The sequence below is a fragment of the Crinia signifera genome, chromosome 9, assembly GCF_055691185.1.
Source record: "Crinia signifera chromosome 9, ASM5569118v1, whole genome shotgun sequence".
NCBI lineage: Eukaryota > Metazoa > Chordata > Amphibia > Anura > Myobatrachidae > Crinia > Crinia signifera.
This window is the reverse complement of record NC_139225.1, coordinates 165667401-165693286: the sequence shown is the minus strand read 5'-3', so window position 1 is coordinate 165693286 and position 25886 is coordinate 165667401. Positions and strand designations below refer to the sequence as shown.

General features: G+C 54.1%; 1 protein-coding gene across 1 annotated transcript; it reads left to right on the top strand.

Moving 5' to 3' along the window:
* Positions 1–2478: 2478 nt before the first annotated feature.
* TBX22 (T-box transcription factor 22) lies at positions 2479–25491 on the top strand. The gene is made up of 6 exons (XM_083160673.1): positions 2479–2576; positions 2675–2849; positions 7988–8152; positions 14897–14961; positions 15045–15130; positions 24390–25491. Exons 1-6 carry the CDS (start codon positions 2479–2481, stop codon positions 24962–24964), a joined length of 1164 nt encoding a protein of 387 aa, XP_083016799.1. The 3' UTR covers positions 24965–25491.
* The last annotated feature ends 395 nt before the right edge of the window (positions 25492–25886 follow it).

The following is a 25886-nucleotide window of genomic DNA, read 5'->3' as shown; positions in this document are numbered from 1 at the left end:
TGCGCTCGCCACACTATATAAAATCAACTCCACGCCGACGTGGATAGTGGGGGTATGAAAAGGTCGGAGGACGCGTACCGCCGCCCCTCGCGGGCTCGCTGCGCTCGCCACACTTCGGGTTGGCGTTGATAGTGGGGTGGCTTTAACAATGGGGGTCATTTAGCCATCAGGGTGGCTATACAATTAAAAATGGGGTCTGGGGGCCATTTCACATATGAAACAGGCATCTGGGTGCCTGTACATATTAAAATCGCATCAAATCGCATCAAATCGCATCGCATGCAATACAATAGCATACAATGCAACGCGATTTTCTCTTCAAGGGAATTTCAAGGGAAATCACATCAAATCGCATGCTTAGGGTACTGGCATACAATTTCAACATCAGGCGCCCAGATAAGTCACAAGTACCATTTTTGTGTATAATAAATTGTATATTTTATCGCACATTGTTTCTCAAATTCGAATATTCTTATATGGGGTTTTCTGAATGTAGTCCCCCCCCCCCATCACATTTATACTATATTATCCAGATTTATATTATCCAGCCAAATATTGTACAAAACTTTCCCAAGCAATAATATTCCCCCAGCGTTATATTCCCAGCGTTATATTCCCCAGCGTTATATTATCCAGCATTATATTCCCCAGCGTTATATTATCCAGCATTATATTCCCCAGCGTTATATTATCCAGCGTTATATTCCCCAGCGTTATATTCCCCAGCGTTATATTCCCCAGCGTTATATTCCCCAGCGTTATATTCCCCAGCGTTATATTATCCAGCATTATATTCCCCAGCGTTATATTCCCCAGCGTTATATTCCCCAGCGTTATATTCCCCAGCGTTATATTATCCAGTGTTATATTATCCAGCGTTATATTATCCAGCGTTATATTATCCAGCGTTATATTCCCCAGCGTTATATTCCCCAGCGTTATATTCCCCAGCGTTATATTATCCAGCGTTATATTCCCAGCGTTATATTCCCCAGCGTTATATTATCCAGCGTTATATTCCCCAGCGTTATATTATCCAGCGTTATATTCCCAGCGTTATATTCCCCCAGCGTTATATTCCCAGCGTTATATTCCCCAGCGTTATATTATCCAGCGTTATATTATCCATCGTTATATTCCCAGCGTTATATTATCCAGCGTTATATTATCCAGCGTTATATTATCCAGCGTTATATTATCCAGCATTATATTATCCAGCGTTATATTATCCAGTGTTATATTATCCAGCGTTATATTATCCAACGTTATATTATCCAGCGTTATATTCCCCAGCATTATATTATCCAGCGTTATATTATCCAGCGTTATATCCCCAGCGTTATATTATCCAGCGTTATATTCCCCCGCGTTATATTCCCCAGCATTATATTATCCAGCGTTATATTATCCAGCGTTATATATCCCATCGTTATATTCCCAGCTTTCTATTCCCAGCATTATATTCCCCAGCATTATATTATCCAGCGTTATATTATCCAGCGTTATATATCCCAGCGTTATATTCCCAGCGTTATATTCCCAGCATTATATTATCCAGCGTTATATTATCCAGCGTTATATTATCCAGCGTTATATTATCCAGCCACCCCCATTACCCCATGCAGCACGTGCTCAGCCACCTCCAATACACCATGCAGCACTTGCTCAGCCGCCCCCAGTACCCCATGCAGCACCTGCTCAGCCACCCCAGTACCCCATGCAGCACCAGCTCAGCCACCTCCAGTACACCATGCAGCACTTGCTCAGCCGCCCCCAGTACCCCATGCAGCACCTGCTCAGCCACCCCAGTACCCCATGCAGCACCTGCTCAGCCCCCTCCAGTACACCATGCAGCACCTGCTCAGCCGCCTCCAGTACCCCATGCAGCACTTGTTCAGCCACCACCACTACCCCATGCAGCACCTGTTCAGCCGCCCCCAGTACCCCATGCAGCATGTGCTCAGCCCCCTCCAGTACCCCATGCAGCACCTGCTCAGCCACCCCCAGTACCCCATGCAGCATGTGCTCAGCCACTCCCAGTACCCCATGCAGCACCTGCTCAGCCACCTCCAGTACCCCATGCAGCACCTGCTCAGCCACCTCCAGTACCCCATGCAGCACCTGCTCAGCCACCTCCAGTACCCCATGCAGCACCTGCTCAGCCCCCTCCAGTACCCCATGCAGCATGTGCTCAGCCACTCCCAGTACCCCATGCAGCAACTGCTCAGCCCCCTCCAGTACCCCATGCAGCACCTGCTCAGCCCCCTCCAGTGCCCCATGCAGCACCTGCTCAGCCCCCTCCAGTACCCCATGCAGCATGTGCTCAGCCCCCTCCAGTACCCCATGCAGCACCTGCTCAGCCCCCTCCAGTACCCCATGCAGCACCTGCTCAGCCCCCTCCAGTACCCCATGCAGAGTGATAATATACAGTGTCGATGTGGAATAACAATATTTATATCTCTGTCCTGTGTAAGGAGAATGTTCCCCTCTGTACGAATCAAAGTGAAAGGTCTGGATGCGGCCAAGCAGTATTATATCGCCATGGACATCGTCCCTGTGGACTCCAAGCGCTACAGGTCCGTGTCACATTATCATCATCTGGTCACGCCCCCTGCGGCGCTGTGTACGCCCCCTGTACACACCTGTAGCTCACCTGCCGCTGCCTCTCCTGCAGGTACGTCTATCACAGCTCTCAGTGGATGGTGGCTGGGAACACGGACCATTCCTGTATCACCCCCCGACTCTACCTGCACCCCGACTCCCCCTGCTCCGGAGACACCTGGATGCGTCAGATCATCAGCTTCGATCGGGTCAAACTAACCAACAATGAGATGGATGACAAAGGACATGTAGGTATATATTCTCTATATATCACAACGTGCTCTTCTGCCCCGTTCTCGGACATTTCCCAGCCGCATGAAAGTGGCTTGTGAATGACAGTGGTATAGTCATTCGCTGCTTGGCGACCATTGAATGACTTCTCTCCCGTATACTCGCAGGCGAATGGATGTGTCAGTGGATGTGGTGCTGCTTTGGTTGGTGGGTGACGTGGGTGGGTGAGGGTGCCGTGGGTGGGGGAGGTTGATTGGGATTGGTGTGGGTGGTTGAATGGCGGGTGCAGGGATACTGCGGGCGGTGAAGTTGCAGGTGTGGGTGCCTCGTATGAGTGGTGTGGGTTGGTTGGGTGCACCGGTTGAGTGAGGGGTAGTTGAGGGGGTGCTTTGAGTGCAGTAAAAATGGTGGTGGGGAAGGTATGGGTTCATGTGTACTGCGAATGGGTGATGGGTGGGTGCGGTGTTGGTTTGAAGGGTACTGCGGGTTGAGTCCCGGGTGTGGGGGTGCTGTGGGTGGGTGCATTAGTAGGGCAGGTGGGAAAGCGGTGGGTGAGTGGTTGCCGCAGGTGGTGGAGAGTGTCCAGTGGTGCTGTGGGTGTGGGAGGGGTGGGTGCGGGTGTGCTGAGGGTTGGTTTAGTTGCACTTGCGGGGGTGCCGTGGCTGGGGCGGGTGTGGTGGTGTTGTGGGTGGGTGAGGAGCGGTTGCAGGGGTGCTGCTGGTAACTGAGGGTCAGGTGTAGTTTATTAGCAGGTGGGTGTGGGTGTACTGTATGCGCAGTAGGTGTGGTTGTGGGGGTATGGTGGGTGGGTGCAGTGTTACTTGGTTGGGGATGAGCGGGTGTGTAGCTGGTGTGTGCAAGGATTGCATGGGTGAGGGAGTGTCGTGTGCGGGGGTATTACAGTTGTGTTTGACTGCGGTGTGGGGTCAGTGCGGGTGGTGGGAGAGGCATGTGCGGGTGGGTGTGGTGCTGATGGGGGTGCGGGTGTGTGTCTGTGGTTGTGGTGAGGTGTGGGAGCGGTGGATGGGGTAGGGGTGTGTGTGAGGGTAGTGTGGGTGTTGAGGGGCCGCTTTGGTGGGTTGTGGAGGTCCATACTGTGGTAGGGGAGTGGCGGGTTCCGTTGCCAGGCTTTTTTCCTAAGGGCATCCTGTAGGCTGGCTGTGAGCAGGCTGCGATGAAGGGAGGAGGATGTGCAGTCAGTGGGGCAGGAGGGTAGATGATGTGCAGTCAGTGGGGCAGGAGGGTAGATGATGTGCAGTCAGTGGGGCAGGAGGGTAGATGATGTGCAGTCAGTGGGGCAGGAGGGTAGATGATGTGCGGTCAGTGGGGCAGGAGGGTAGATGATGCGCGGTCAGTGGGGCAGGAGGGTAGAGGATGCGCAGTCAGTGGGGCAGGAGGGTAGATGATGCGCAGTCAGTGGGGCAGGAGGGTAGATGATGTGCAGTCAGTGGGGCAGGAGGGTAGAGGATGTGCAGTCAGTGGGGCAGGAGGGTAGAGGATGTGCAGTCAGTGGGGCAGGAGGGTAGAGGATGTGCAGTCAGTGGGGCAGGAGGGTAGATGATGCGCAGTCAGTGGGGCAGGAGGGGAGATGATGCGCAGTCAGAGGGGCAGGAGGGTAGAGGATGCGCAGTCAGTGGGGCAGGAGGGTAGATGATGCGCAGTCAGTGGGGCAGGAGGGTAGATGAGGCACAGTCAGTGGGGCAGGAGGGTATATGATGCGCAGTCAGTGGGGCAGGAGGGGAGATGATGTGCAGTCAGTGGGGCAGGAGGGTAGAGGATGTGCAGTCAGTGGGGCAGGAGGGTAGATGATGCGCAGTCAGTGGGGCAGGAGGGTAGAGGATGTGCAGTCAGTGGGGCAGGAGGGTATATGATGCACAGTCAGTGGGGCAGGAGGGTATATGATGTGCAGTCAGTGGGGCAGGAGGGTAGATGATGTGCAGTCAGTGGGGCAGGAGGGTATATGATGCACAGTCAGTGGGGCAGGAGGGTAGAGGATGTGCGGTCAGTGGGGCAGGATGGTATATGATGCGCAGTCAGTGGGGCAGGAGGGTAGAGGATGTGCAGTCAGTGGGGCAGGAGGGAATATGATGTGCAGTCAGTGGGGCAGGAGGGTATATGATGCACAGTCAGTGGGGCAGGAGGGAATATGATGTGCAGTCAGTGGGGCAGGAGGGTTGATGATGCGCAGTCAGTGGGGCAGGAGGGTAGAGGATGCGCAGTCAGTGGGGCAGGAGGGTAGAGGATGTGCAGTCAGTGGGGCAGGAGGGTATATGATGCACAGTCAGTGGGGCAGGAGGGTATATGATGCACAGTCAGTGGGGCAGGAGGGTATATGATGTGCAGTCAGTGGGGCAGGAGGGTAGATGATGTGCAGTCAGTGGGGCAGGAGGGTATATGATGCACAGTCAGTGGGGCAGGAGGGTATAGGATGCGCAGTCAGTGGGGCAGGAGGGTAGATGATGCGCAGTCAGTGGGGCAGGAGGGTAGATGATGCGCAGTCAGTGGGGCAGGAGGGTAGATGATGTGCAGTCAGTGGGGCAGGAGGGTATATGATGTGCAGTCAGTGGGGCAGGAGGGTATATGATGTGCAGTCAGTGGGGCAGGAGGGTAGATGATGCGCAGTCAGTGGGGCAGGAGGGTAGATGATGCGCAGTCAGTGGGTCAGGAGGGTAGATGATGTGCAGTCAGTGGGGCAGGGGGGTAGATGATGCGCAGTCAGTGGGGCAGGAGGGGAGATGATGCGCAATCAGTGGGGCAGGAGGGTAGAGGATGCGCGGTCAGTGGGGCAGGATGGTATATGATGCGCAGTCAGTGGGGCAGGAGGGTAGAGGATGTGCAGTCAGTGGGGCAGGAGGGTAGATGATGTGTAGTCAGTGGGGCAGGAGGGTAGATGATGTGCAGTCAGTGGGGCAGGAGGGTAGAGGATGTGCAGTCAGTGGGGCAGGAGGGTAGATGATGCGCAGTCAGTGGGGCAGGAGGGTAGATGATGTGCAGTCAGTGGGGCAGGAGGGTATATGATGTGCAGTCAGTGGGGCAGGAGGGAATATGATGTGCAGTCAGTGGGGCAGGAGGGTAGATGATGTGCAGTCAGTGGGGCAGGAGGGTAGATGATGTGTAGTCAGTGGGGCAGGAGGGTAGATGATGTGCAGTCAGTGGGGCAGGAGGGTAGAGGATGTGCAGTTAGTGGGGCAGGAGGGTAGAGGATGTGCAGTCAGTGGGGCAGGAGGGTAGAGGATGTGCAGTCAGTGGGGCAGGAGGGTAGATGATGTGTTAGCAGGGTAAGTGGCTATAACTGTTAGTGGTGTGGAGGTGCAATTAGTGTGGTGAGGGCGCAGTTAGTGGGGTTATAGGGATAGTTGAAGGACAGTCAGCCATGTGACAGGGGCAGTTATTAGTGATGGAGCGGCAGTTAGAATTGAGATGGGGCAAGGGGATGGAGGGGGTAAAACAACCACCGGTTGGGGTGTGTGTGTGTGAGGGGGGAGATAGTTAGCGGCTCACGTGTCAGGGGATCCTTCGGTTGTCTCTGTGTGCCGGGTACCCCAGCAGGAGCAGTCAGAGCAGCAGCCAGCGCACCCACATCGCAGGCCGTGGATCAGGCCATGAGTGTTCGGTCAGAGCCACCCCGGAGCTGGCAGTTCTCAACTCACATAGATCACAGGTCACACTAACCCAGCGTTATATTACAGATTATCCTGCAGTCCATGCACCTCTCAGGGATTACACCCCGGCCACACTACCCCGGCGTTGTATTACAGATTATCCTGATTATCAGATTATCCTGCAGTCCATGCACCTCTCAGGGATTACACCACGGCCACACTAACCCAGCGTTATTTTACAGATTATCCTGCAGTCCATGCACCTCTCAGGGATTACACCCCGGTCACACTAACCCGGTGTTATATTATAGATCATCCTGCAGTCCATGCACCTCTCAGGGATTACACCCCGGTCACACTAACCCGGCATTATATTACAGATTATGCTGCAGTCCATGCACCTCTCAGGGATTACACCCTGGCCACACTAACCCAGCGTTATTTTACAGATTATCCTGCAGTCCATGCACCTCTCAGGGATTACACCCCGGTCACACTAACCCAGCGTTATATTATAGATCATCCTGCAGTCCATGCACCTCTCCGGTATTACACCCTGGTCACAGTAACCCGGCGTTATATTACAGATTATCCTGCAGTCCATGCACCTCTCAGGGATTACACCCCAGTCACACTAACCCTGCGTTATATTACAGATTATCCTGCAGTCCATGCACCTCTCAGGGATTACACCCCGGTCACACTAACCCGGCGTTATATTACAGATTATCCCACAGTCCATGCACCTCTCAGGTATTACACCCCGGTCACACTAACCCGGCGTTATATTACAGATTATCGTACAGTCCATGCACCTCTCAGGTATTACACGCCGGTCACACTAACCCTGCGTTATATTACAGATTATTGTACAGTCCATGCACCTCTCAGGGATTACACCCGGGTCACACTAACCCTGCGTTATATTACAGATTATCCTACAGTCCATGCACCTCTCAGGTATTACACCCCGGTCACAGTAACCCGGCGTTATATTACAGATTATCCTGCAGTCCATGCACCTCTCAGGGATTACACCCCAGTCACACTAACCCGGCGTTATATTACATATTATCCTGCAGTACATGCACCTCTTAGGTATTACACCCCGGTCACACTAACCCGGCGTTATATTACAGGTTATCCTGCAGTCCATGCACCTCTCAGGGATTACACCCCAGTCACACTAACCCGGCGTTATATTACAGATTATCCCGCAGTCCATGCACCTTTCAGGGATTACACCCCAGTCACACTAACCCGGCGTTATATTACAGATTATCGTACAGTCCATGCACCTCTCAGGGATTACACCCGGGTCACACTAATCCTGCGTTATATTACAGATTATCCTACAGTCCATGCACCTCTCAGGGATTACACCCGGGTCACACTAACCCTGCGTTATATTACAGATTATCCTGCAGTCCATGCACCTCTCAGGTATTACACCCCGGTCACACTAACCCTGTGTTATATTACAGATTATTTTACAGTCCATGCATCTCTCAGGGATTACACCCGGGTCACACTAACCCTGCGTTATATTACAGATTATCCTGCAGTCCATGCACAAGTACAAACCTCGGGTGCACGTCATTGTCCAGGACTCCCGCTTCGACCTCTCCCAGATACAGTCCTTGCCAGCGGAGGGGGTCAGAACGTTCTCATTCACAGAAACAGAATTCACCACGGTAACAGCGTACCAGAACCAGCAGGTGGGTGGCCATTGTTACCTATTATACCGCCAGGAACGTTATAAATACTGATCAATGACTAATGATTTACAGTAGGCACTTATTCTGATTGAGTCGGATGGCTCCGAATGCAGACAGATGGTCGATGGTTTGTGTTTGCGCATGTGCAGAGGCGTATCTGCGCATGTGCGAATGCCACTCGCGTCCGAATATGGCGTGAATTCTGTACAGAAAACGATTGATTTATCCCACCTGCGCCTGTCTATCCCACCTGCGCCTGCCTGTCTATCCCACCTGCTCCTCTCTATCCCACCTGCACCTGTCTATCCCACCTGCTCCTCTCTATCACACCTGCTCCTCTCTATCCCACCTGCTCCTCTCTATCCCACCAGCACCTGTCTATCCCACCTGCTCCTCTCTATCACAGCTGCTCCTGTCTATCCCACCTGCACCTGTCTATCCCACCTGCACCTGTCTATCCCACCTGCTCCTCTCTATCCCACATGCCCCTGTCTATCCCACCTGCACCTGTCTATCCCACCTGCACCTGTCTCTCACCAGCGCCAGTCTATCCCACCTGCTCCTCTCTATCACACCTGCGCCTGTCTATCCCACCTGCGCCTGTCTATCCCACCTGCGCCTGTCTATCCCACCTGCTCCTCTCTATCCCACCTGCTCCTCTCTATCCCACCTGTGCCTCTCTATCCCGCCTGCGCCTGTCTATCCCACCTGCGCCTGTCTATCCCACCTGCGCCTGTCTATCCCACCTGCGCCTGTCTATCACACCTGCACCTGTCTATCCCACCTGCTCCTCTCTATCCCACCTGCACCTGTCTATCCCACCTGCGCCTGTCTATCCCACCTGCGCCTGTCTATCCCTCCTGCGCCTGTCTATCCCTCCTGCGCCTGTCTATCCTTCCTGCGCCTGTCTATCCCACCTGCGCCTGTCTATCCCACCTGCTCCTCTCTATCACACCTGCACCTGTCTATCCCACCTGCTCCTCTCTATCACACCTGCTCCTCTCTATCCCACCTGTTCCTCTGTATCCCACCTGCTCCTCTCTATCCCACCTGCACCTGTCTATCCCACCTGCTCCTCTCTATCCCACATGCACCTGTCTATCCCACCTGCACCTGTCTATCCCACCAGCGCCAGTCTATCCCATCTGCTCCTCTCTATCACACCTGCGCCTGTCTATCCCACCTGCGCCTGTCTATCCAACCTGCGCCTGTCTATCCCACCTGCTCCTCTCTATCCCACCTGCGCCTGTCTATCCCACCTGCGCCTGTCTATCCCACCTGCGCCTGTCTATCCCACCTGCGCCTGTCTATCCCACCTGCTCCTCTCTATCCCACCTGCTCCTCTCTATCCCACCTGTGCCTGTCTATCACATCTGCTCCTCTCTATCACAGCTGCGCCTGTCTATCACACCTGCTCCTCTCTATCCCACCTGCTCCTCTCTATCCCGCCTGCCTATCACACCTGCTCCTCTCTATCACACCTGCGCCTCTCTATCACACCTGCGCCTGTCTATCACATCTGCTCCTGTCTATCCCACCTGCACCTGTCTATCACACCTGCTCCTGTCTATCCCACCTGCGCCTGTCTATCCCACCTGCGCCTGTCTATCCCACCTGCGCCTGTCTATCCCACCTGCGCCTGTCTATCCCACCTGCGCCTGTCTATCCCACCTGCTCCTGTCTATCCCACCTGCACCTGTCTATCACACCTGCTCCTGTCTATCCCACCTGCGCCTGTCTATCCCACCTGCGCCAGTCTATCCCACCTGCGCCTGTCTATCCCACCTGCGCCTGTCTATCCCACCTGCTCGTGTCTATCCCACCTGCACCTGTCTATCCCACCTGCTCGTGTCTATCCCACCTGCACCTGTCTATCCCACCTGCACCTGTCTATCCCACCTGCTCCTCTCTATCCCTCCTGCTCCTGTCTATCCCACCTGCACCTGTCTATCCCACCTGCTTGTGTCTATCCCACCTGCTTGTGTCTATCCCACCTGCACCTGCCTATCACACCTGCTCCTCTCTATCCCACCTGCGCCTGTCTATCCCACCTGCGCCTGTCTATCCCTCCCACGCCTGTTTATCTCACCTGCTCCAGTCTATCACACCTGCCCCTGTCTATTGCACCTGCGCCTGCCTGTCCCTCCTGCACCTATCGCACCTGGGCCTTTCTTTCCCACCTGCACCTGTATATTGCGCCTGCGCCTTACTATCCCACCTGCGCCTATCTATTGTATCTGCCCTACCTGGGCCTGTCTACCCCACCTGCTCCTCTCTATCCCACCTGCACCTGTCTATCCCACCTGCTCCTCTCTATCCCACATGCACCTGTCTATCCCACCTGCACCTGTCTATCCCACCAGCGCCAGTCTATCCCATCTGCTCCTCTCTATCACACCTGCGCCTGTCTATCCCACCTGCGCCTGTCTATCCAACCTGCGCCTGTCTATCCCACCTGCGCCTGTCTATCCCACCTGCGCCTGTCTATCCCACCTGCGCCTGTCTATCCCACCTGCTCCTCTCTATCCCACCTGTGCCTGTCTATCACATCTGCTCCTCTCTATCACAGCTGCGCCTGTCTATCACACCTGCTCCTCTCTATCCCACCTGCTCCTCTCTATCCCACCTGCTCCTCTCTATCCCACCTGCCTATCACACCTGCTCCTCTCTATCACACCTGCGCCTCTCTATCACACCTGCGCCTGTCTATCACATCTGCTCCTGTCTATCCCACCTGCACCTGTCTATCACACCTGCTCCTGTCTATCCCACCTGCGCCTGTCTATCCCACCTGCGCCTGTCTATCCCACCTGCGCCTGTCTATCCCACCTGCGCCTGTCTATCCCACCTGCGCCTGTCTATCCCACCTGCGCCTGTCTATCCCACCTGCTCCTGTCTATCCCACCTGCACCTGTCTATCCCACCTGCTCCTGTCTATCCCACCTGCGCCTGTCTATCCCACCTGCGCCAGTCTATCCCACCTGCGCCTGTCTATCCCACCTGCGCCTGTCTATCCCACCTGCTCGTGTCTATCCCACCTGCACCTGTCTATCCCACCTGCTCGTGTCTATCCCACCTGCACCTGTCTATCCCACCTGCACCTGTCTATCCCACCTGCTCCTCTCTATCCCTCCTGCTCCTGTCTATCCCACCTGCGCCTGTCTATCCCACCTGCTTGTGTCTATCCCACCTGCTTGTGTCTATCCCACCTGCACCTGCCTATCACACCTGCTCCTCTCTATCCCACCTGCGCCTGTCTATCCCACCTGCGCCTGTCTATCCCTCCTGCGCCTGTTTATCTCACCTGCTCCAGTCTATCACACCTGCCCCTGTCTATTGCACCTGCGCCTGCCTGTCCTTCCTGCACCTATCGCACCTGGGCCTTTCTTTCCCACCTGCACCTGTATATTGCGCCTGCGCCTTACTATCCCACCTGCGCCTATCTATTGTATCTGCACTACCTGGGCCTGTCTACCTCACCTGAACCTGTCTATCCCACCTGCACCTGTCTATCCCACCTGCACCTGTCTATCCCTCCTGCGCCTGTTTATCTCACCTGCTCCAGTCTATCACACCTGCCCCTGTCTATTGCACCTGCGCCTGTCTGTCCCTCCTGCACCTATCGCACCTGGGCCTTTCTTTCCCACCTGCACCTGTCAATCCCACCTGCACCTATCGCACCTGGGCCTCTCTTTTCCACCTGCAACTGTATATTGCGCCTGCGCCTTACTATCCCACCTGCGCCTATCTATTGTATCTGCCCTACCTGGGCCTGTCTATCCCACCTGCACCTGTCTATCCCACCTGCACCTGTCTATCCCACCTGCTCCTCTCTATCCCTCCTGCTCCTCTCTATCCCACGTGCGCCTGTCTATCCCACCTGCTCCTGTCTATCCCACCTGCGCCTGTCTATCCCACCTGCGCTGTCTATCCCACCTGCGCCTGTCTATCCCACCTGCACCTGTCTATCCCACCTGCTCCTCTCTATCCCACCTGCACCTGTCTATCCCACCTGCTCCTCTCTATCCCTCCTGCTCCTGTCTATCCCACCTGCACCTGTCTATCCCATCTGCTCCTGTCTATCCCACCTGCACCTGTCTATCCCACCTGCTCCTGTCTATCCCATCTGCGCCTGTCTATCCCACCTGCGCCTGTCTATCCCACCTGCGCCTGTCTATCTCACCTGCGCCTGTCTATCCCACCTGCGCCTGTCTATCCCACCTGCGCCTGTCTATCCCACCTGCTCCTGTCTATCCCACCTGCGCCTGTCTATCCCACCTGCGCCTGTCTATCTCACCTGCGCCTGTCTATCTCACCTGCGCCTGTCTATCCCACCTGTGCCTGTCTATCCCTCCTGCGCCAGTCTATTCCTCCTGCGCCTGTTTATCTCACCTGCTCCAGTCTATCACACCTGCCCCTGTCTATTGCACCTGCACCTGTCTATCCCACCTGCACCTATCACACCTGGGCCTTTCTTTTTCACCTGCAACTGTATATCCCACCTGCCCCTGTCTATTGCGCCTGTGCCTTACTATCCCACCTGCGCCTGTCTATCTCACCTGCACCTGTCTATCCCACATGTGCCTGTCTATCCCACCTGCGCCTGTCTATCCCACCTGCGCCTTTCTATCCCTCCTGTGCCTGTTTATCTCACCTGCTCCAGTCTATCACACCTGCCCCTGTCTATTGCACCTGCACCTGTCTATCCCACCTGCACCTATCGCACCTGGGCCTTTCTTTTCCACCTGCAACTGTATATCCCACCTGCCCCTATCTATTGCGCCTGCGCCTCTCTATCCCACCTGCGCCTGTCTATCCCACCTGCACCTGTCTATCCCACATGTGCCTGTCTATCCCACCTGCACATCACTCCTGTGCCTGTCTATCCCACCTGCACATCACACCTGTGCCTGTCTATCCCACCTGCACATCACACCTGTTCCTGTCTATCCCACCTGCACATCACACCTGTTCCTGTCTATCCCACCTGCACATAACACCTGTGCCTGTATATCACACCTGCACACCACACCTGTGCCTGTCTATCACACCTGCACACAACACCTGTGCCTGTATATCACACCTGCACACCACACCTGTGCCTGTCTATCCCACCTGCACATCACGCCTGTGCCTGTCTATCCCACCTGCACATCACGCCTGTGCCTGTCTATCCCACCTGCACACCACGCCTGTGCCTGTCTATCCCACCTGCACATCACACCTGTGCCTGTCTATCCCACCTGCACATAACACCTGTGCCTGTATATCACACCTGCACACCACACCTGTGCCTGTCTATCCCACCTGCACCTGTCTATCCCACCTGCACATCACACCTGTGCCTGTCTATCCCACCTGCACATCACACCTGTGCCTGTCTATCCCACCTGCACATCCCACCTGTGCATGTCTATCCCACCTGCACATCACACCTGTTCCTGTCTATCCCACCTGCACATCACACCTGTTCCTGTTTATCCCACCTGCACATAACACTTGTGCCTGTCTATCCCACCTGCACACAACACCTGTGCCTGTCTATCCCACCTGCACACAACACCTGTGCCTGTCTATCCCACCTGCACACAACACCTGTGCCTGTCTATCACACCTGCACACCACACCTGTGCCTGTCTATCCCACCTGCACACAACACCTGTGCCTGTATATCACACCTGCACACCACACCTGCGCCTGTCTATCCCACCGGCACATCACACCTGCGCCTGTCTATCCCACCTGCACATCACACCTGCGCCTGTCTATCCCACCTGCACATCACACCTGCTCCTGTCTATCCCACCTGCACATCACACCTGCGCCTGTCTATCCCACCTGCACATCACACCTGCGCCTGTCTATCCCACCTGCACATCACACCTGCGCCTGTCTATCCCGCCTGCACATCACACCTGCGCCTTTCTATCCCACCTGCACATCACACCTGCGCCTGTCTATCCCACCTTACATCACACCTGTGCCTGTCTATCCCACCTGCACATCACACCTGCGCCTGTCTATCCCACCTGCACATCACACCTGCGCCTGTCTATCCCACCTGCACATCACACCTGCGCCTGTCTATCCCACCTGCACATCACACCTGTGCCTGTCTATCCCACCTGCACATCACACCTGTGCCTGTCTATCCCACCTGCACATCACACCTGTTCCTGTCTATCCCACCTGCACATCACACCTGTTCCTGTCTATCCCACCTGCACATCACACCTGCGCCTGTCTATCCCACCTGCACATCACACCTGCGCCTGTCTATCCCACCTGCACATCACACCTGCGCCTGTCTATCCCACCTGCACATCACACCTGCGCCTGTCTATCCCGCCTGCACATCACACCTGCGCCTGTCTATCCCACCTGCACATCACACCTGTGCCTGTCTATCCCACCTTACATCACACCTGTGCCTGTCTATCCCACCTGCACATCACACCTGTGCCTGTCTATCCCACCTGCACATCACACCTGTGCCTGTCTATCCCACCTGCACATCACACCTGTGCCTGTCTATCCCACCTGCACATCACACCTGTGCCTGTCTATCCCACCTGCACATCACACCTGTTCCTGTCTATCCCACCTGCACATCACACCTGTGCCTGTCTATCCCACCTGCACATCACACCTGCGCCTGTCTATCCCACCTGCACATCACACCTGTGCCTGTCTATTGCTTTTTCAGGATTACATTAAGCTCATTTGCGTTGTTTCTCTCTGCAGATCACGAAGCTGAAGATTGATAGGAATCCTTTTGCGAAGGGTTTTAGGGATCCTGGCAGGAACAGGTGACGTCATTGCGGCCGGTGATGTATACAACAGTCCTGCATGCGAGAGACCTGCGCGCTGTAATGTCTCTTTTCTCTTACAGAGGTGTCCTGGATGGGCTGCTGGAGACATACCCCTGGAGACCGTCTCTTGCCTTAGATTTCAAGGCTTTTGGGAGCGAGACACCTGGTAAGAGGATACTGATACATTGGGGGCAATTAGGTACAATGGAGAAATATAACATTCCTAAGGCCCAAATCCAGAGCACAGGCCCCCCTGAGCCAGCACAACCTAAGTACCATAAGTACCATAAGTACCACTACTAACATGTGTGACACTTCTAGCACTTGTCTGCTGCTTCCTATTGATGTAAAGGCCCCCATACACTATCTGTCCATCTGTTAGGCTCACATGTGATTTTAGCAGTGGTGGTGGTGACATTTGCTGATTGGCTGAGAGAGCTCTCTCATCCAATCAGCGGCCGCTCATTCTTTTACATTTTTTTGTTAAACACCTATGCATGGAATCGGACACAATACATTGCGGGTGCTAACAAGCACCATCAAGGTGCCACTGATGGGTCCAATTCCAATTTCTCGGCCTGATCTGCCTGAATTGGGTGAAAATTGGCCCAAAAGTCTAGGACAGAGAGGGGAGCGCCGATCACTATCAGCACGGCACTTCCCCTCTGTGTCCCAGACTCAGCACTCTGCTCAGCATGCTGACTGAGATCCCGCGGGCTGGGGGACAAGGTGTGCACAGTGCAGATGTGCGCAAGGCCTGAAGGGTCCAGTGCTCTGGAACTGGGCCCCACCTGATGAGGTACTGGCTGAGGGGTTCCATGCTCTGGAATTGGGCTCCACCTGATGAGGTCACCTGGCTGAGGGGTTCCGTGCTCTGGAATTGGGCTCCACCTGATGAGGTCACCTGGCTGAGGGGTTCCGTGCTCTGGAGCTGGGCCCCACCTAATGAGGTCACCTGGCTGAAGGGTCCAGTGCTCTGGAGCTGGGCCCCACCTCATGAGGTACTGGCTGAGGGGTTCCACGCTCTGGAGCTAGGCCCCACCTAATGAGGTCACCTGGCTGAAGGGTCCAGTGCTCTGGAGCTGGGCACCACCTGATGAGGTCATCTGGCTGAGGGGTTCCATGCTCTGGAGCTGGGCCCCACCTCATGAGGTACTGGCTGAGGGGTTCCGTGCTCTGGAGCTGGGCCCCACCTGATGAGGTCACCTGGCTGAGGGGTTCTGTGCTGTAGAGCTGGGCCCCACCTGATGAAGTCACCCGGCTGAGGGGTTCCGTGCTCTGGAAGTCACCCGGCAGGGGGGGGGGGGGGGGGGGGGGGGGGAGAGGTGGCGGCAAGGCAATCCCCTGCACCCTCTATAAGATAGTGAGACCAGCATGTAACTTACTAGTTGAGAGGATGGAGGTGAAGCTGCACATGATGTGGCTTCACCTCCGTCCTCTGTCCTCTCACCCCGTGAGTGACATGCATTGCTCCTGATGACAGGATGGGGCAGCGGCAGCCATTGTACAGCTTCCAGAGTCTGCAGCAGCTTCACCTCCATCCCCTCACTCAGCAATGGCTATACACTGGAGGACATGGGGAACAATTAGGTCTATGCGGGCAGAGGGTGGCACACTATTGGATATACAGGGAGGAGGTGATGCCCAACCTGGCCTGTGGCAGCAGTGATTAAAAATAAAAATGATAAAACTTTGAAGGGTGCATTGGGATTGCCTTGGGGCCACCACAAGTCATTGTGCCCCATAACAATTGCATCCCCTGCGCTCTCTGTAGATAGAGGGGCCACCCTGCCTCTCCGGCTATGCCCTCTCCTGTTCATCAAAGCCCCCTCACATTTGTCAGTCTGTCTCCGTCTATTCCTCCGGCCGGCTGGGGGCCCTTTCAAGATTTTGCTATGGGGTCCGCAGAGTTCTAGTTACGCCTCTGGCGCCACCTGATGAGGTCACCTGACTGTGGTAGATTGGCTCCGTGGTAAATCGCAGTTTATTGTAGAATTGTTCCGATTAGCCGTGTTCTTAGTGTGTACTTGCATGATCTCTCTTTGTGTGTGTTTGTGAAACTCCACCTCCCAGCATGCCCTGCCACAGTGTTAGCATTCCCTAACAACAAAACTGTGGCAGGGCATGCTGGGATTTGTAGTCTCACCACAGCAGGAGAGTCACAGATTGGCAGATTGGATCTAACCTTAGATAGAGATAAATGGTAGAATTTGCCCTTAGCAACCAATCAGCTTACAACTGTCATTTATCTAATTGAGGGGTAGATTTATTATGGTGGCGCTAAACGCGCCGCTATAACACTTCCTGCTTCGTCTCATTAGCGCGGCCAAGCAGGAGGGGAGACCGACAAGATGTATCAACACCTTGTCTGCCGAAGCGGGGGAGCGCTAACTCCCCCCTCCGGCGATGTCCCCTCCTGGAGACAGCGCATCAGTGAATACCGATGCGCCGTCTCCTCCCCCCCCCCCCCCCCCCCCGGCTGGCTCACTGCGCGGGATCTCGCTACTCACGCGAGATCCCAGCGCAGCTCAGAGCCAGCAGCAGGGACAGCGCTGTCCCTGCTGTAGGTATAGGGCATCGCTGCCTGCAGCTGTCGGAGTCGATAGCTGCAGTGGGCGGAACGGTCAGCGATGCCGACTGTTCATACATGAGGCAGGAGGCCGGGTCTCAGTATGAAATATCGCCCCAGCGCTATGCCTCCTGCCCCGCACCGCCGCACAGCAGGTGTCATAGATCGGGGAAGCGCTATCCCCTGCCATAACGCACGGGCATAGCGCATTACGCATTATTCCCCTGGTCGCCGGGACATAAATCTACCCACAGGTTTAACAAAATGACAAAAGCTGGTTGCTATGGGCAACGTCTCCCAATATACTACATCTTCACACCCAATGTGAGGACTTATAGGGGTACATGTTACTAACAAGGGGTTCTATTGAATATGGGATGTTGCCCATAGCAACCAATCAGATTCTAACTTATTTATTTAGTACTTTCTAGAAGTTAATAGAGATCATTGAATTGGTTGCTATGGACACACATCCCATCTTAGTAAAAGTACCCCATAATGAGAGACGTAGTAACTGCATGTTACAGGCTGTGGTGGTTGTTTATCTCTCTCCACTTTATCTCTCACCAAGGCTAGATACAGTAAATCTCCGCCCAATGTGAAGGACATAGAAGCAGTGTCCGTCACCGTACCAACCTTCCGCTCCTTCGGGCAACCCAAAGGGCGTGGCCAGACCGAAAGGGGGTGGGGCCTAAGAGAAGAGTGGGTGGGAGCGTTGTGCCCAGTGCTCCTCTTCCTTGCATTGAAGAGATGCCATGCACAGAGCAACAACTGCCCCCCGCCCGCAGGGACACAGCCACTCGTGGGGAGGGACAGTCTCCAAATAGCGTGACTGTCCCACTGTAATCAGTTAGGAGGTATGTGATTGGCTGGCATGTCATAGGCTGTGCTGATTGCTTGGCACAGATGTGTCCACATAACTCTCCCTGTGTTATATAAATATGTGCTAATATTCATAATACAACAGATTGCTGGATAGTGATCCCATAGCACAGAATAATGACGGGCAGGACCGATCGCTACCCCCGGACCCTGTGACGGAGCGGCAGGAATGGGGGAGGGGGGGGGGGTGTAGTGAGGAGGATATGACATAATGGGTCCTCTGTCTGCAGTTACAGCTATTACTATAATTACAGGAGAAGATCCCAGTCTTCCTATTTAGGGTCCGACAGACAGAAAATGCCACGTGTTACCTCTCTCGCCCCATGCACCTCTAATGGTTATATTCTGGGAGCCTGAGAGCAGGGCCCTCCTGCCACGTGTTACATACACCTCTCTTATGGTTATATGCTGGGAGCCTGAGAGCAGGGCCCTCCTGCCACGTGTTACCTCTCTCGCCCCATACACCTCTCTTATGGTTATATGCTGGGAGCCTGAGAGCAGGGCCCTCCTGCCACGTGTTACCTCTCTCGCCCCATACACCTCTCTTATGGTTATATGCTGGGAGCCTGAGAGCAGGGCCCTCCTGCCACGTGTTACCTCTCTCGCCCCATGCACCTCTCTTATGGTTATATTCTGTGAGCCTGAGAGCAGGGGCCCTCCTGCCACGTGTTACCTCTCTGCCCCATACACCTCTCTTATGGTTATATTCTGGGAGCCTGAGAGCAGGGCCCTCCTGCCACGTGTTACCTCTCTCGCCCCATACACCTCTCTTATGGTTATACTTTGGGAGCCTGAGAGCAGGGCCCTCCTGCCACGTGTTACCTCTCTCGCCCCATACACCTCTCTTATGGTATACTCTGTGAGTCTGAGAGCAGGGCCCTCCTGCCACGTGTTACCTCTCTCGCCCCATGCACCTCTCTTATGGTTATATTCTGGGAGCCTGAGAGCAGGGCCCTCCTGCCACGTGTTACCTCTATCGCCCCATACACCTCTCTTATGGTTATATTCTGGGAGCAGGGCCCTCCTGCCACGTGTTACCTCTCTCGCCCCATACACCTCTCTTATGGTTATATTCTGGGAGCCTGAGAGCAGGGCCCTCCTGCCACGTGTTACCTCTCTCGCCCCATACACCTCTCTTATGGTTATATGCTGGGAGCCTGAGAGCAGGGCCCTCCTGCCACGTGTTATCTCTCTCGCCCCATACACCTCTCTTATGGTTATATGCTGGGAGCCTGAGAGCAGGGCCCTCCTGCCACGTGTTACCTCTCTCGCCCCATACACCTCTCTTATGGTTATATTCTGGGAGCCTGAGAGCAGGACCCTCCTGCCACGTGTTACCTCTCTCGCCCCATACACATCTCTTATGGTTATATTCTGTGAGCCTGAGAGCAGGGCCCTCCTGCCACGTGTTACCTCTCTCGCCCCATACACCTCTCTTATGGTTATACTCTGTGAGCCTGAGAGCAGGGCCCTCCTGCCACGTGTTACCTCTCTCGCCCCATACACCTCTCTTATGGTTATATTCTGGGAGCCTGAGAGCAGGGCCCTCCTGCCACGTGTTACCTCTCTCGCCCCATACACCTCTCTTATGGTTATATTCTGGGAGCCTGAGAGCAGGGCCCTTCTGCCACGTGTTACCTCTCTCGCCCCATACACCTCTCTTATGGTTATATTCTGGGAGCCTGAGAGCAGGGCCCTCCTGCCACGTGTTACCTCTCTCGCCCCATACACCACTCTTATGGTTATATTCTGGGAGCCTGAGAGCAGGGCCCTCCTGCCACGTGTTACCTCTCTCGCCCCATACACCTCTCTTATGGTTATATTCTGGGAGCCTGAGAGCAGGGCCCTCCTGCCACGTGTTACCTCTCTCGCCCCATACACCTCTCTTATGGTTATATTCTGGGAGCCTGAGAGCAGGGCCCTCCTGCCACGTGTTACCTCTCTCGCCCCATACACCTCTCTTATGGTTATACTTTGGGAGCCTGAGAGCAGGGCCCTCCTGCCACGTGTTACCTCTCTCGCCCCATACACCTCTCTTATGGTTATATGCTGGGAGCCTGAGAGCAGGGCCCTCCTGCCACGTGTTACCTCTCTCGCCCCATACACCTCTCTTATGGTTATATTCTGGGAGCCTGAGAGCAGGCCCTCCTGCCACGTGTTACCTCTCTCGCCCCATACACCTCTCTTATGGTTATATTCTGCGAGCCTGAGAGCAGGGCCCTCCTGCCACGTGTTACCTCTCTCGCCCCATAAACCTCTCTTATGGTTATATTCTGCGAGCCTGAGAGCAGGGCCCTCCTGCCACGTGTTACCTCTCTCGCCCCATACACCTCTCTTATGGTTATACTTTGGGAGCCTGAGAGCAGGGCCCTCCTGCCACGTGTTACCTCTCTCGCCCCATACACCTCTCTTATGGTTATATGCTGGGAGCCTGAGAGCAGGGCCCTCCTGCCACGTGTTACCTCTCTCGCCCCATACACCTCTCTTATGGTTATATTCTGGGAGCCTGAGAGCAGGGCCCTCCTGCCACGTGTTACCTCTCTCGCCCCATAAACCTCTCTTATGGTTATATTCTGCGAGCCTGAGAGCAGGGCCCTCCTGCCACGTGTTACCTCTCTCGCCCCATACACCTCTCTTATGGTTATATTCTGGGAGCCTGAGAGCAGGGCCCTCCTGCCACGTGTTACCTCTCTCGCCCCATGCACCTCTCTTATGGTTATATTCTGGGAGCCTGAGAGCAGGGCCCTCCTGCCACGTGTTACCTCTCTCGCCCCACACACCTCTCTTATGGTTATATTCTGGGAGCCTGAGAGCAGGGCCCTCCTGCCACGTGTTACCTCTCTCGCCCCATACACCTCTCTTATGGTTATATTCTGGGAGCCTGAGAGCAGGGCCCTCCTGCCACGTGTTACCTCTCTCACCCCATACACCACTCTTATGGTTATATTCTGGGAGCCTGAGAGCAGGGCCCTCCTGCCACGTGTTACCTCTCTCGCCCCATACACCTCTCTTATGGTTATATTCTGGGAGCCTGAGAGCAGGGCCCTCCTGCCACGTGTTACCTCTCTCGCCCCATACACCTCTCTTATGGTTATATTCTGGGAGCCTGAGAGCAGGGCCCTCCTGCCACGTGTTACCTCTATCGCCCCATACACCTCTCTTATGGTTATATTCTGCGAGCCTGAGAGCAGGGCCCTCCTGCCACGTGTTACCTCTCTCGCCCCATACACCTCTCTGATGGTTATATTCTGCGAGCCTGAGAGCAGGGCCCTCCTGCCACGTGTTACCTCTCTCGCCCCATACACCTCTCTTATGGTTATATTCTGGGAGCCTGAGAGCAGGGCCCTCCTGCCACGTGTTACCTCTCTCGCCCCATACACCTCTCTTATGGTTATATTCTGGGAGCCTGAGAGCAGGGCCCTCCTGCCACGTGTTACCTCTCTCGCCCCATACACCTCTCTTATGGTTATACTCTGGGAGCCTGAGAGCAGGGCCCTCCTGCCACGTGTTACCTCTCTCGCCCCATACACCTCTCTTATGGTTATATTCTGGGAGCCTGAGAGCAGGGCCCTCCTGCCACGTGTTACCTCTCTCGCCCCATACACCTCTCTTATGGTTATACTCTGGGAGCCTGAGAGCAGGGCCCTCCTGCCACGTGTTACCTCTCTCGCCCCATACACCTCTCTTATGGTTATATTCTGGGAGCCTGAGAGCAGGGCCCTCCTGCCACGTGTTACCTCTCTCGCCCCATACACCTCTCTTATGGTTATACTCTGGGAGCCTGAGAGCAGGGCCCTCCTGCCACGTGTTACCTCTCTCGCCCCATACACCTCTCTTATGGTTATATTCTGGGAGCCTGAGAGCAGGGCCCTCTGCCACGTGTTACCTCTCTCGCCCCATACACCTCTCTTATGGTTATATTCTGGGAGCCTGAGAGCAGGGCCCTCCTGCCACGTGTTACCTCTCTCGCCCCATACACCTCTCTTATGGTTATATGCTGGGAGCCTGAGAGCAGGGCCCTCCTGCCACGTGTTACCTCTCTCGCCCCATACACCTCTCTTATGGTTATACTCTGGGAGCCTGAGAGCAGGGCCCTCCTGCCACGTGTTACCTCTCTCGCCCCATACACCTCTCTTATGGTTATACTCTGGGAGCCTGAGAGCAGGGCCCTCCTGCCACGTGTTACCTCTCTTGCCCCACACACCTCTCCTATGGTTATATTCTGCGAGGGACCTTGCACCTGCATCGCATACACATAGAGCGTTCTGTGCACCTTTTTGTAATTGATCAAATCGCTTGAAAAAGGGGCTGAAATCACCCCGTGTGTGTACCCCTTAAGTATACACACCATACTTGCCTACTTTTGAAAACTAGTTTCAGGGAGATTATAGTTGGTAATAAAAATTTAGCGCAGCGCCCCTTTGAGGGGGTGTGTCATGCTCCAGCCAAAGGACGTGTCTAATTCCATATATGGAGAGATTGTGAAAAGAGATTTTGAAAGTGGCACCTAGAAGCGTGGGTGTGTACTGCTACATCTGAGAGGAATCTTGTAAAATCACTTATATCCAAATGTAGTAAGAGATACTATACTTGGTAATGTGCTGGGAAATGGTGCTGATGATTCAATGTAAATGTATCTGTCTCTCATTCCTTCTATCCCCAAACAATGTAACAGTGTAATGTGGGCTAGGTGACATGAGGGAGATTGCTAGACTAATGAGGGAGAGAGGGAGATTGCTTCTATTTCAGGGAGTCTCCTGCAGAATGCAGGAGGGGAGGTAACTATGATGTAACAGTGTAATGTGGGCTAGGTGACATAAGGGAGATTGCTAGACTAATAAGGGAGAGAGGGAGATTGCTGCTATGTCAGGGAGTCTCCTGCAGGAGGGGAGGTAACTATGATGTAACAGTGTAATGTGGGCTAGGTGACAGGAGGGAGATTGCTAGACTAATGAGGGAGAGAGGGAGATTGCTGCTATGTCAGGGAGTCCTCCTGCAGAATACAGGAGGGGAGGTAACTATGATGTAACAGTGTAATGTGGGCTAGGTGACATGAGGGAGATTGCTAGACTAATGAGGGAGAGAGGGAGATTGCTGCTATGTCAGGGAGTCTCCTGCAGAATGCAGCAGGGGAGGTAACTGATGTAACAGTGTAATGTGGGCTAGGTGACATGAGGGAGATTGCTAGACTAATGAGGGGGAGAGGGAGATTGCTGCTATGTCAGGGAGTCTCCTGCAGAATGCAGGGGGGGGGGGGAGGTAACTATGATGTAACAGTGTAATGTGGGCTAGGTGACATGGGGGAGATTGCTAGACTAATGAGGGAGAGAGGGAGATTGCTGCTATATCAGGGAGTCTCCTGCAGAATGCAGGGGGGGGGGGGTAACTATGATGTAACAGTGTAATGTGGGCTAGGTGACATGAGGGAGATTGCTAGACTAATGAGGGAGATTGCTGCTATGTCAGGGAGTCTCCTGCAGAATGCAGGAGGGGAGGTAACTATGATGTAACAGTGTAATGTGGGCTAGGTGACATGAGGGAGATTGCTAGACTAATGAGGGAGAGAGGGAGATTGCTGCTATGTCAGGGAGTCTCCTGCAGAATGCTGGAGGGGAGGTAACTATGATGTAACAGTGTAATGTGGGCTAGGTGACATGAGGGAGATTGCTAGACTAATGAGGGAGATTGCGTCTCCTGCAGAATGCAGGAGGGGAGGTAACCATGATGTAACAGTCTAATGTGGGCTAGGTGACATGAGGGAGATTGCTAGACTAATGAGGGAGATTGCTGTTATGTCAGGGAGTCTCCTGCAGAATGCAGGAGGGTGGGCAACTATGATACACACAGGGTGATTTATGTAGTCTATAGTAAATACTGTTATTACTATTATCATTATTATTGCTACTTATATGGCTATTGCCGCTGTGTCTCCATTGGCAGAATTGTGACGATTTGTGTCGTTTTGTCTTTCCAGGAGGCAGTTCGGGTTCCTCGCCCATCACCTCCAGTGGTGGGGCACCATCTCCTCTGCTTTCTCCATCCTGCTCCCCTCCTGCGTTCCACCTGCCCCCCTGTAACCTTGGCATCCCGTGCCCGGAGAACTATCTGCCACTCTGCTACAAGATCTGCCCAGGGGCTGTCCTGAGACAATGCTCCTTCTTGGTACCGGGCCCGGATAAACAGGGCGGCCTTGGCACCCACGTGCTCCCTCCGCTTATGGTGGACGTCCCCTTCTTGTCATCATTTGGCATCTCCAAAAGCAGCAGACTGGAAACCTTCAAGGGGCACTGCCTCCAATCTCCTGCCAGTCAGATGTTCTACAGAGTGCCCACATCTGGGAACATATTCCCCTCTGCGGCCATTGCCCGGGAAGCCCTGAACAGCTCATTACACCCCCCCTACGGCTTTTATGGCTACAACCTCTCTGTGCCGCCGCACCTGATCACCGCAGGAATCCATGGAAAGATGACGGACAATTTTCCCAGCTCGTTCAGAGATGTGCGTCCCAGTAACCCCCACTGGCCACCGTCCGTCAATCATTGCCTGTAGTTGAACATTGGGGACACAGTGACAATACAGACCTGTGACATAATCAGTGTCACCTATATAATCACCTCCGCTGTATCATGCAGAACAATCGTACTAGTGGGGGATCTGATGGCGGAACCTTCTGATTGTTGCCAACACCGGTGGCTCCCGCAGACCATAATTATATATAGTACATGTTATAATGTAATGGTAAACAATGCGCCAAGAACACGCGTGTTCCGGTACAGACTTACATATGTGCTGCCAGCTCCTGTACCGCTCAGCGCAGAATACGTGTTTGCAGCGACAGTATCTCCTATTTACTTATAAACCGTCCTTGTTTTATTACCATAAACTAACCGCCAGCAGCGCGGCCCAGAATTATCATTATTATTATTCCTGTTTATTATTCTACAAATCTCATAACTGTCCACACAACAAAATCCGCAGCCCTGGGGAGAGACATACTTGCCTACTTTTGAAAACTAGTTTCAGGGAGATTATAGTTGGTCATAGAATTTTGCACAGCGTCCCATTAAGGGGGCGTGTCATGCTCCACCCAAAGGGCGTGTCTAGTTCCATATATGGAGAGATTGTGACAATAAATTGAAAACATGGCACCTAGAAGCGTGGGTGTGTACTGCTACATCTGAGAGGAATCTTGTAAAATGACTTATATCCAAATGTAGATGAGCCCAAAGCAGTTAGTAAGAGCTACTATACTTGGTACAGTGCTGGGAAATGGTGCTGATGATTCAGTGTAAATGTATCTGTCTCTTTTCCCCAAAAATGTAACAGTGTAATGTGGGCTAGGTGACATGAGGGAGATTGCTAGACTAATGAGGGAGAGAGGGAGATTGCTACTATGTCAGGGAGTCTCCTGCAGAATGCAGGAGGGGAGGTAACTATAATGTAACAGTGTAATGTGGGCTAGGTGACATGA

Coding starts and splice junctions, on each gene's coding strand:
- TBX22 (XM_083160673.1), top strand. CDS start 2,479: ATGTTCCCCTCTGTACGAATCAAAGTGAAAGGTCTGGATGCGGCCAAG. Junction 2,850..7,987: donor AGATGGATGACAAAGGACAT/GTAGGTATATAT, acceptor GTTATATTACAG/ATTATCCTGCAGTCCATGCA. Junction 8,153..14,896: donor CAGCGTACCAGAACCAGCAG/GTGGGTGGCCAT, acceptor TTCTCTCTGCAG/ATCACGAAGCTGAAGATTGA.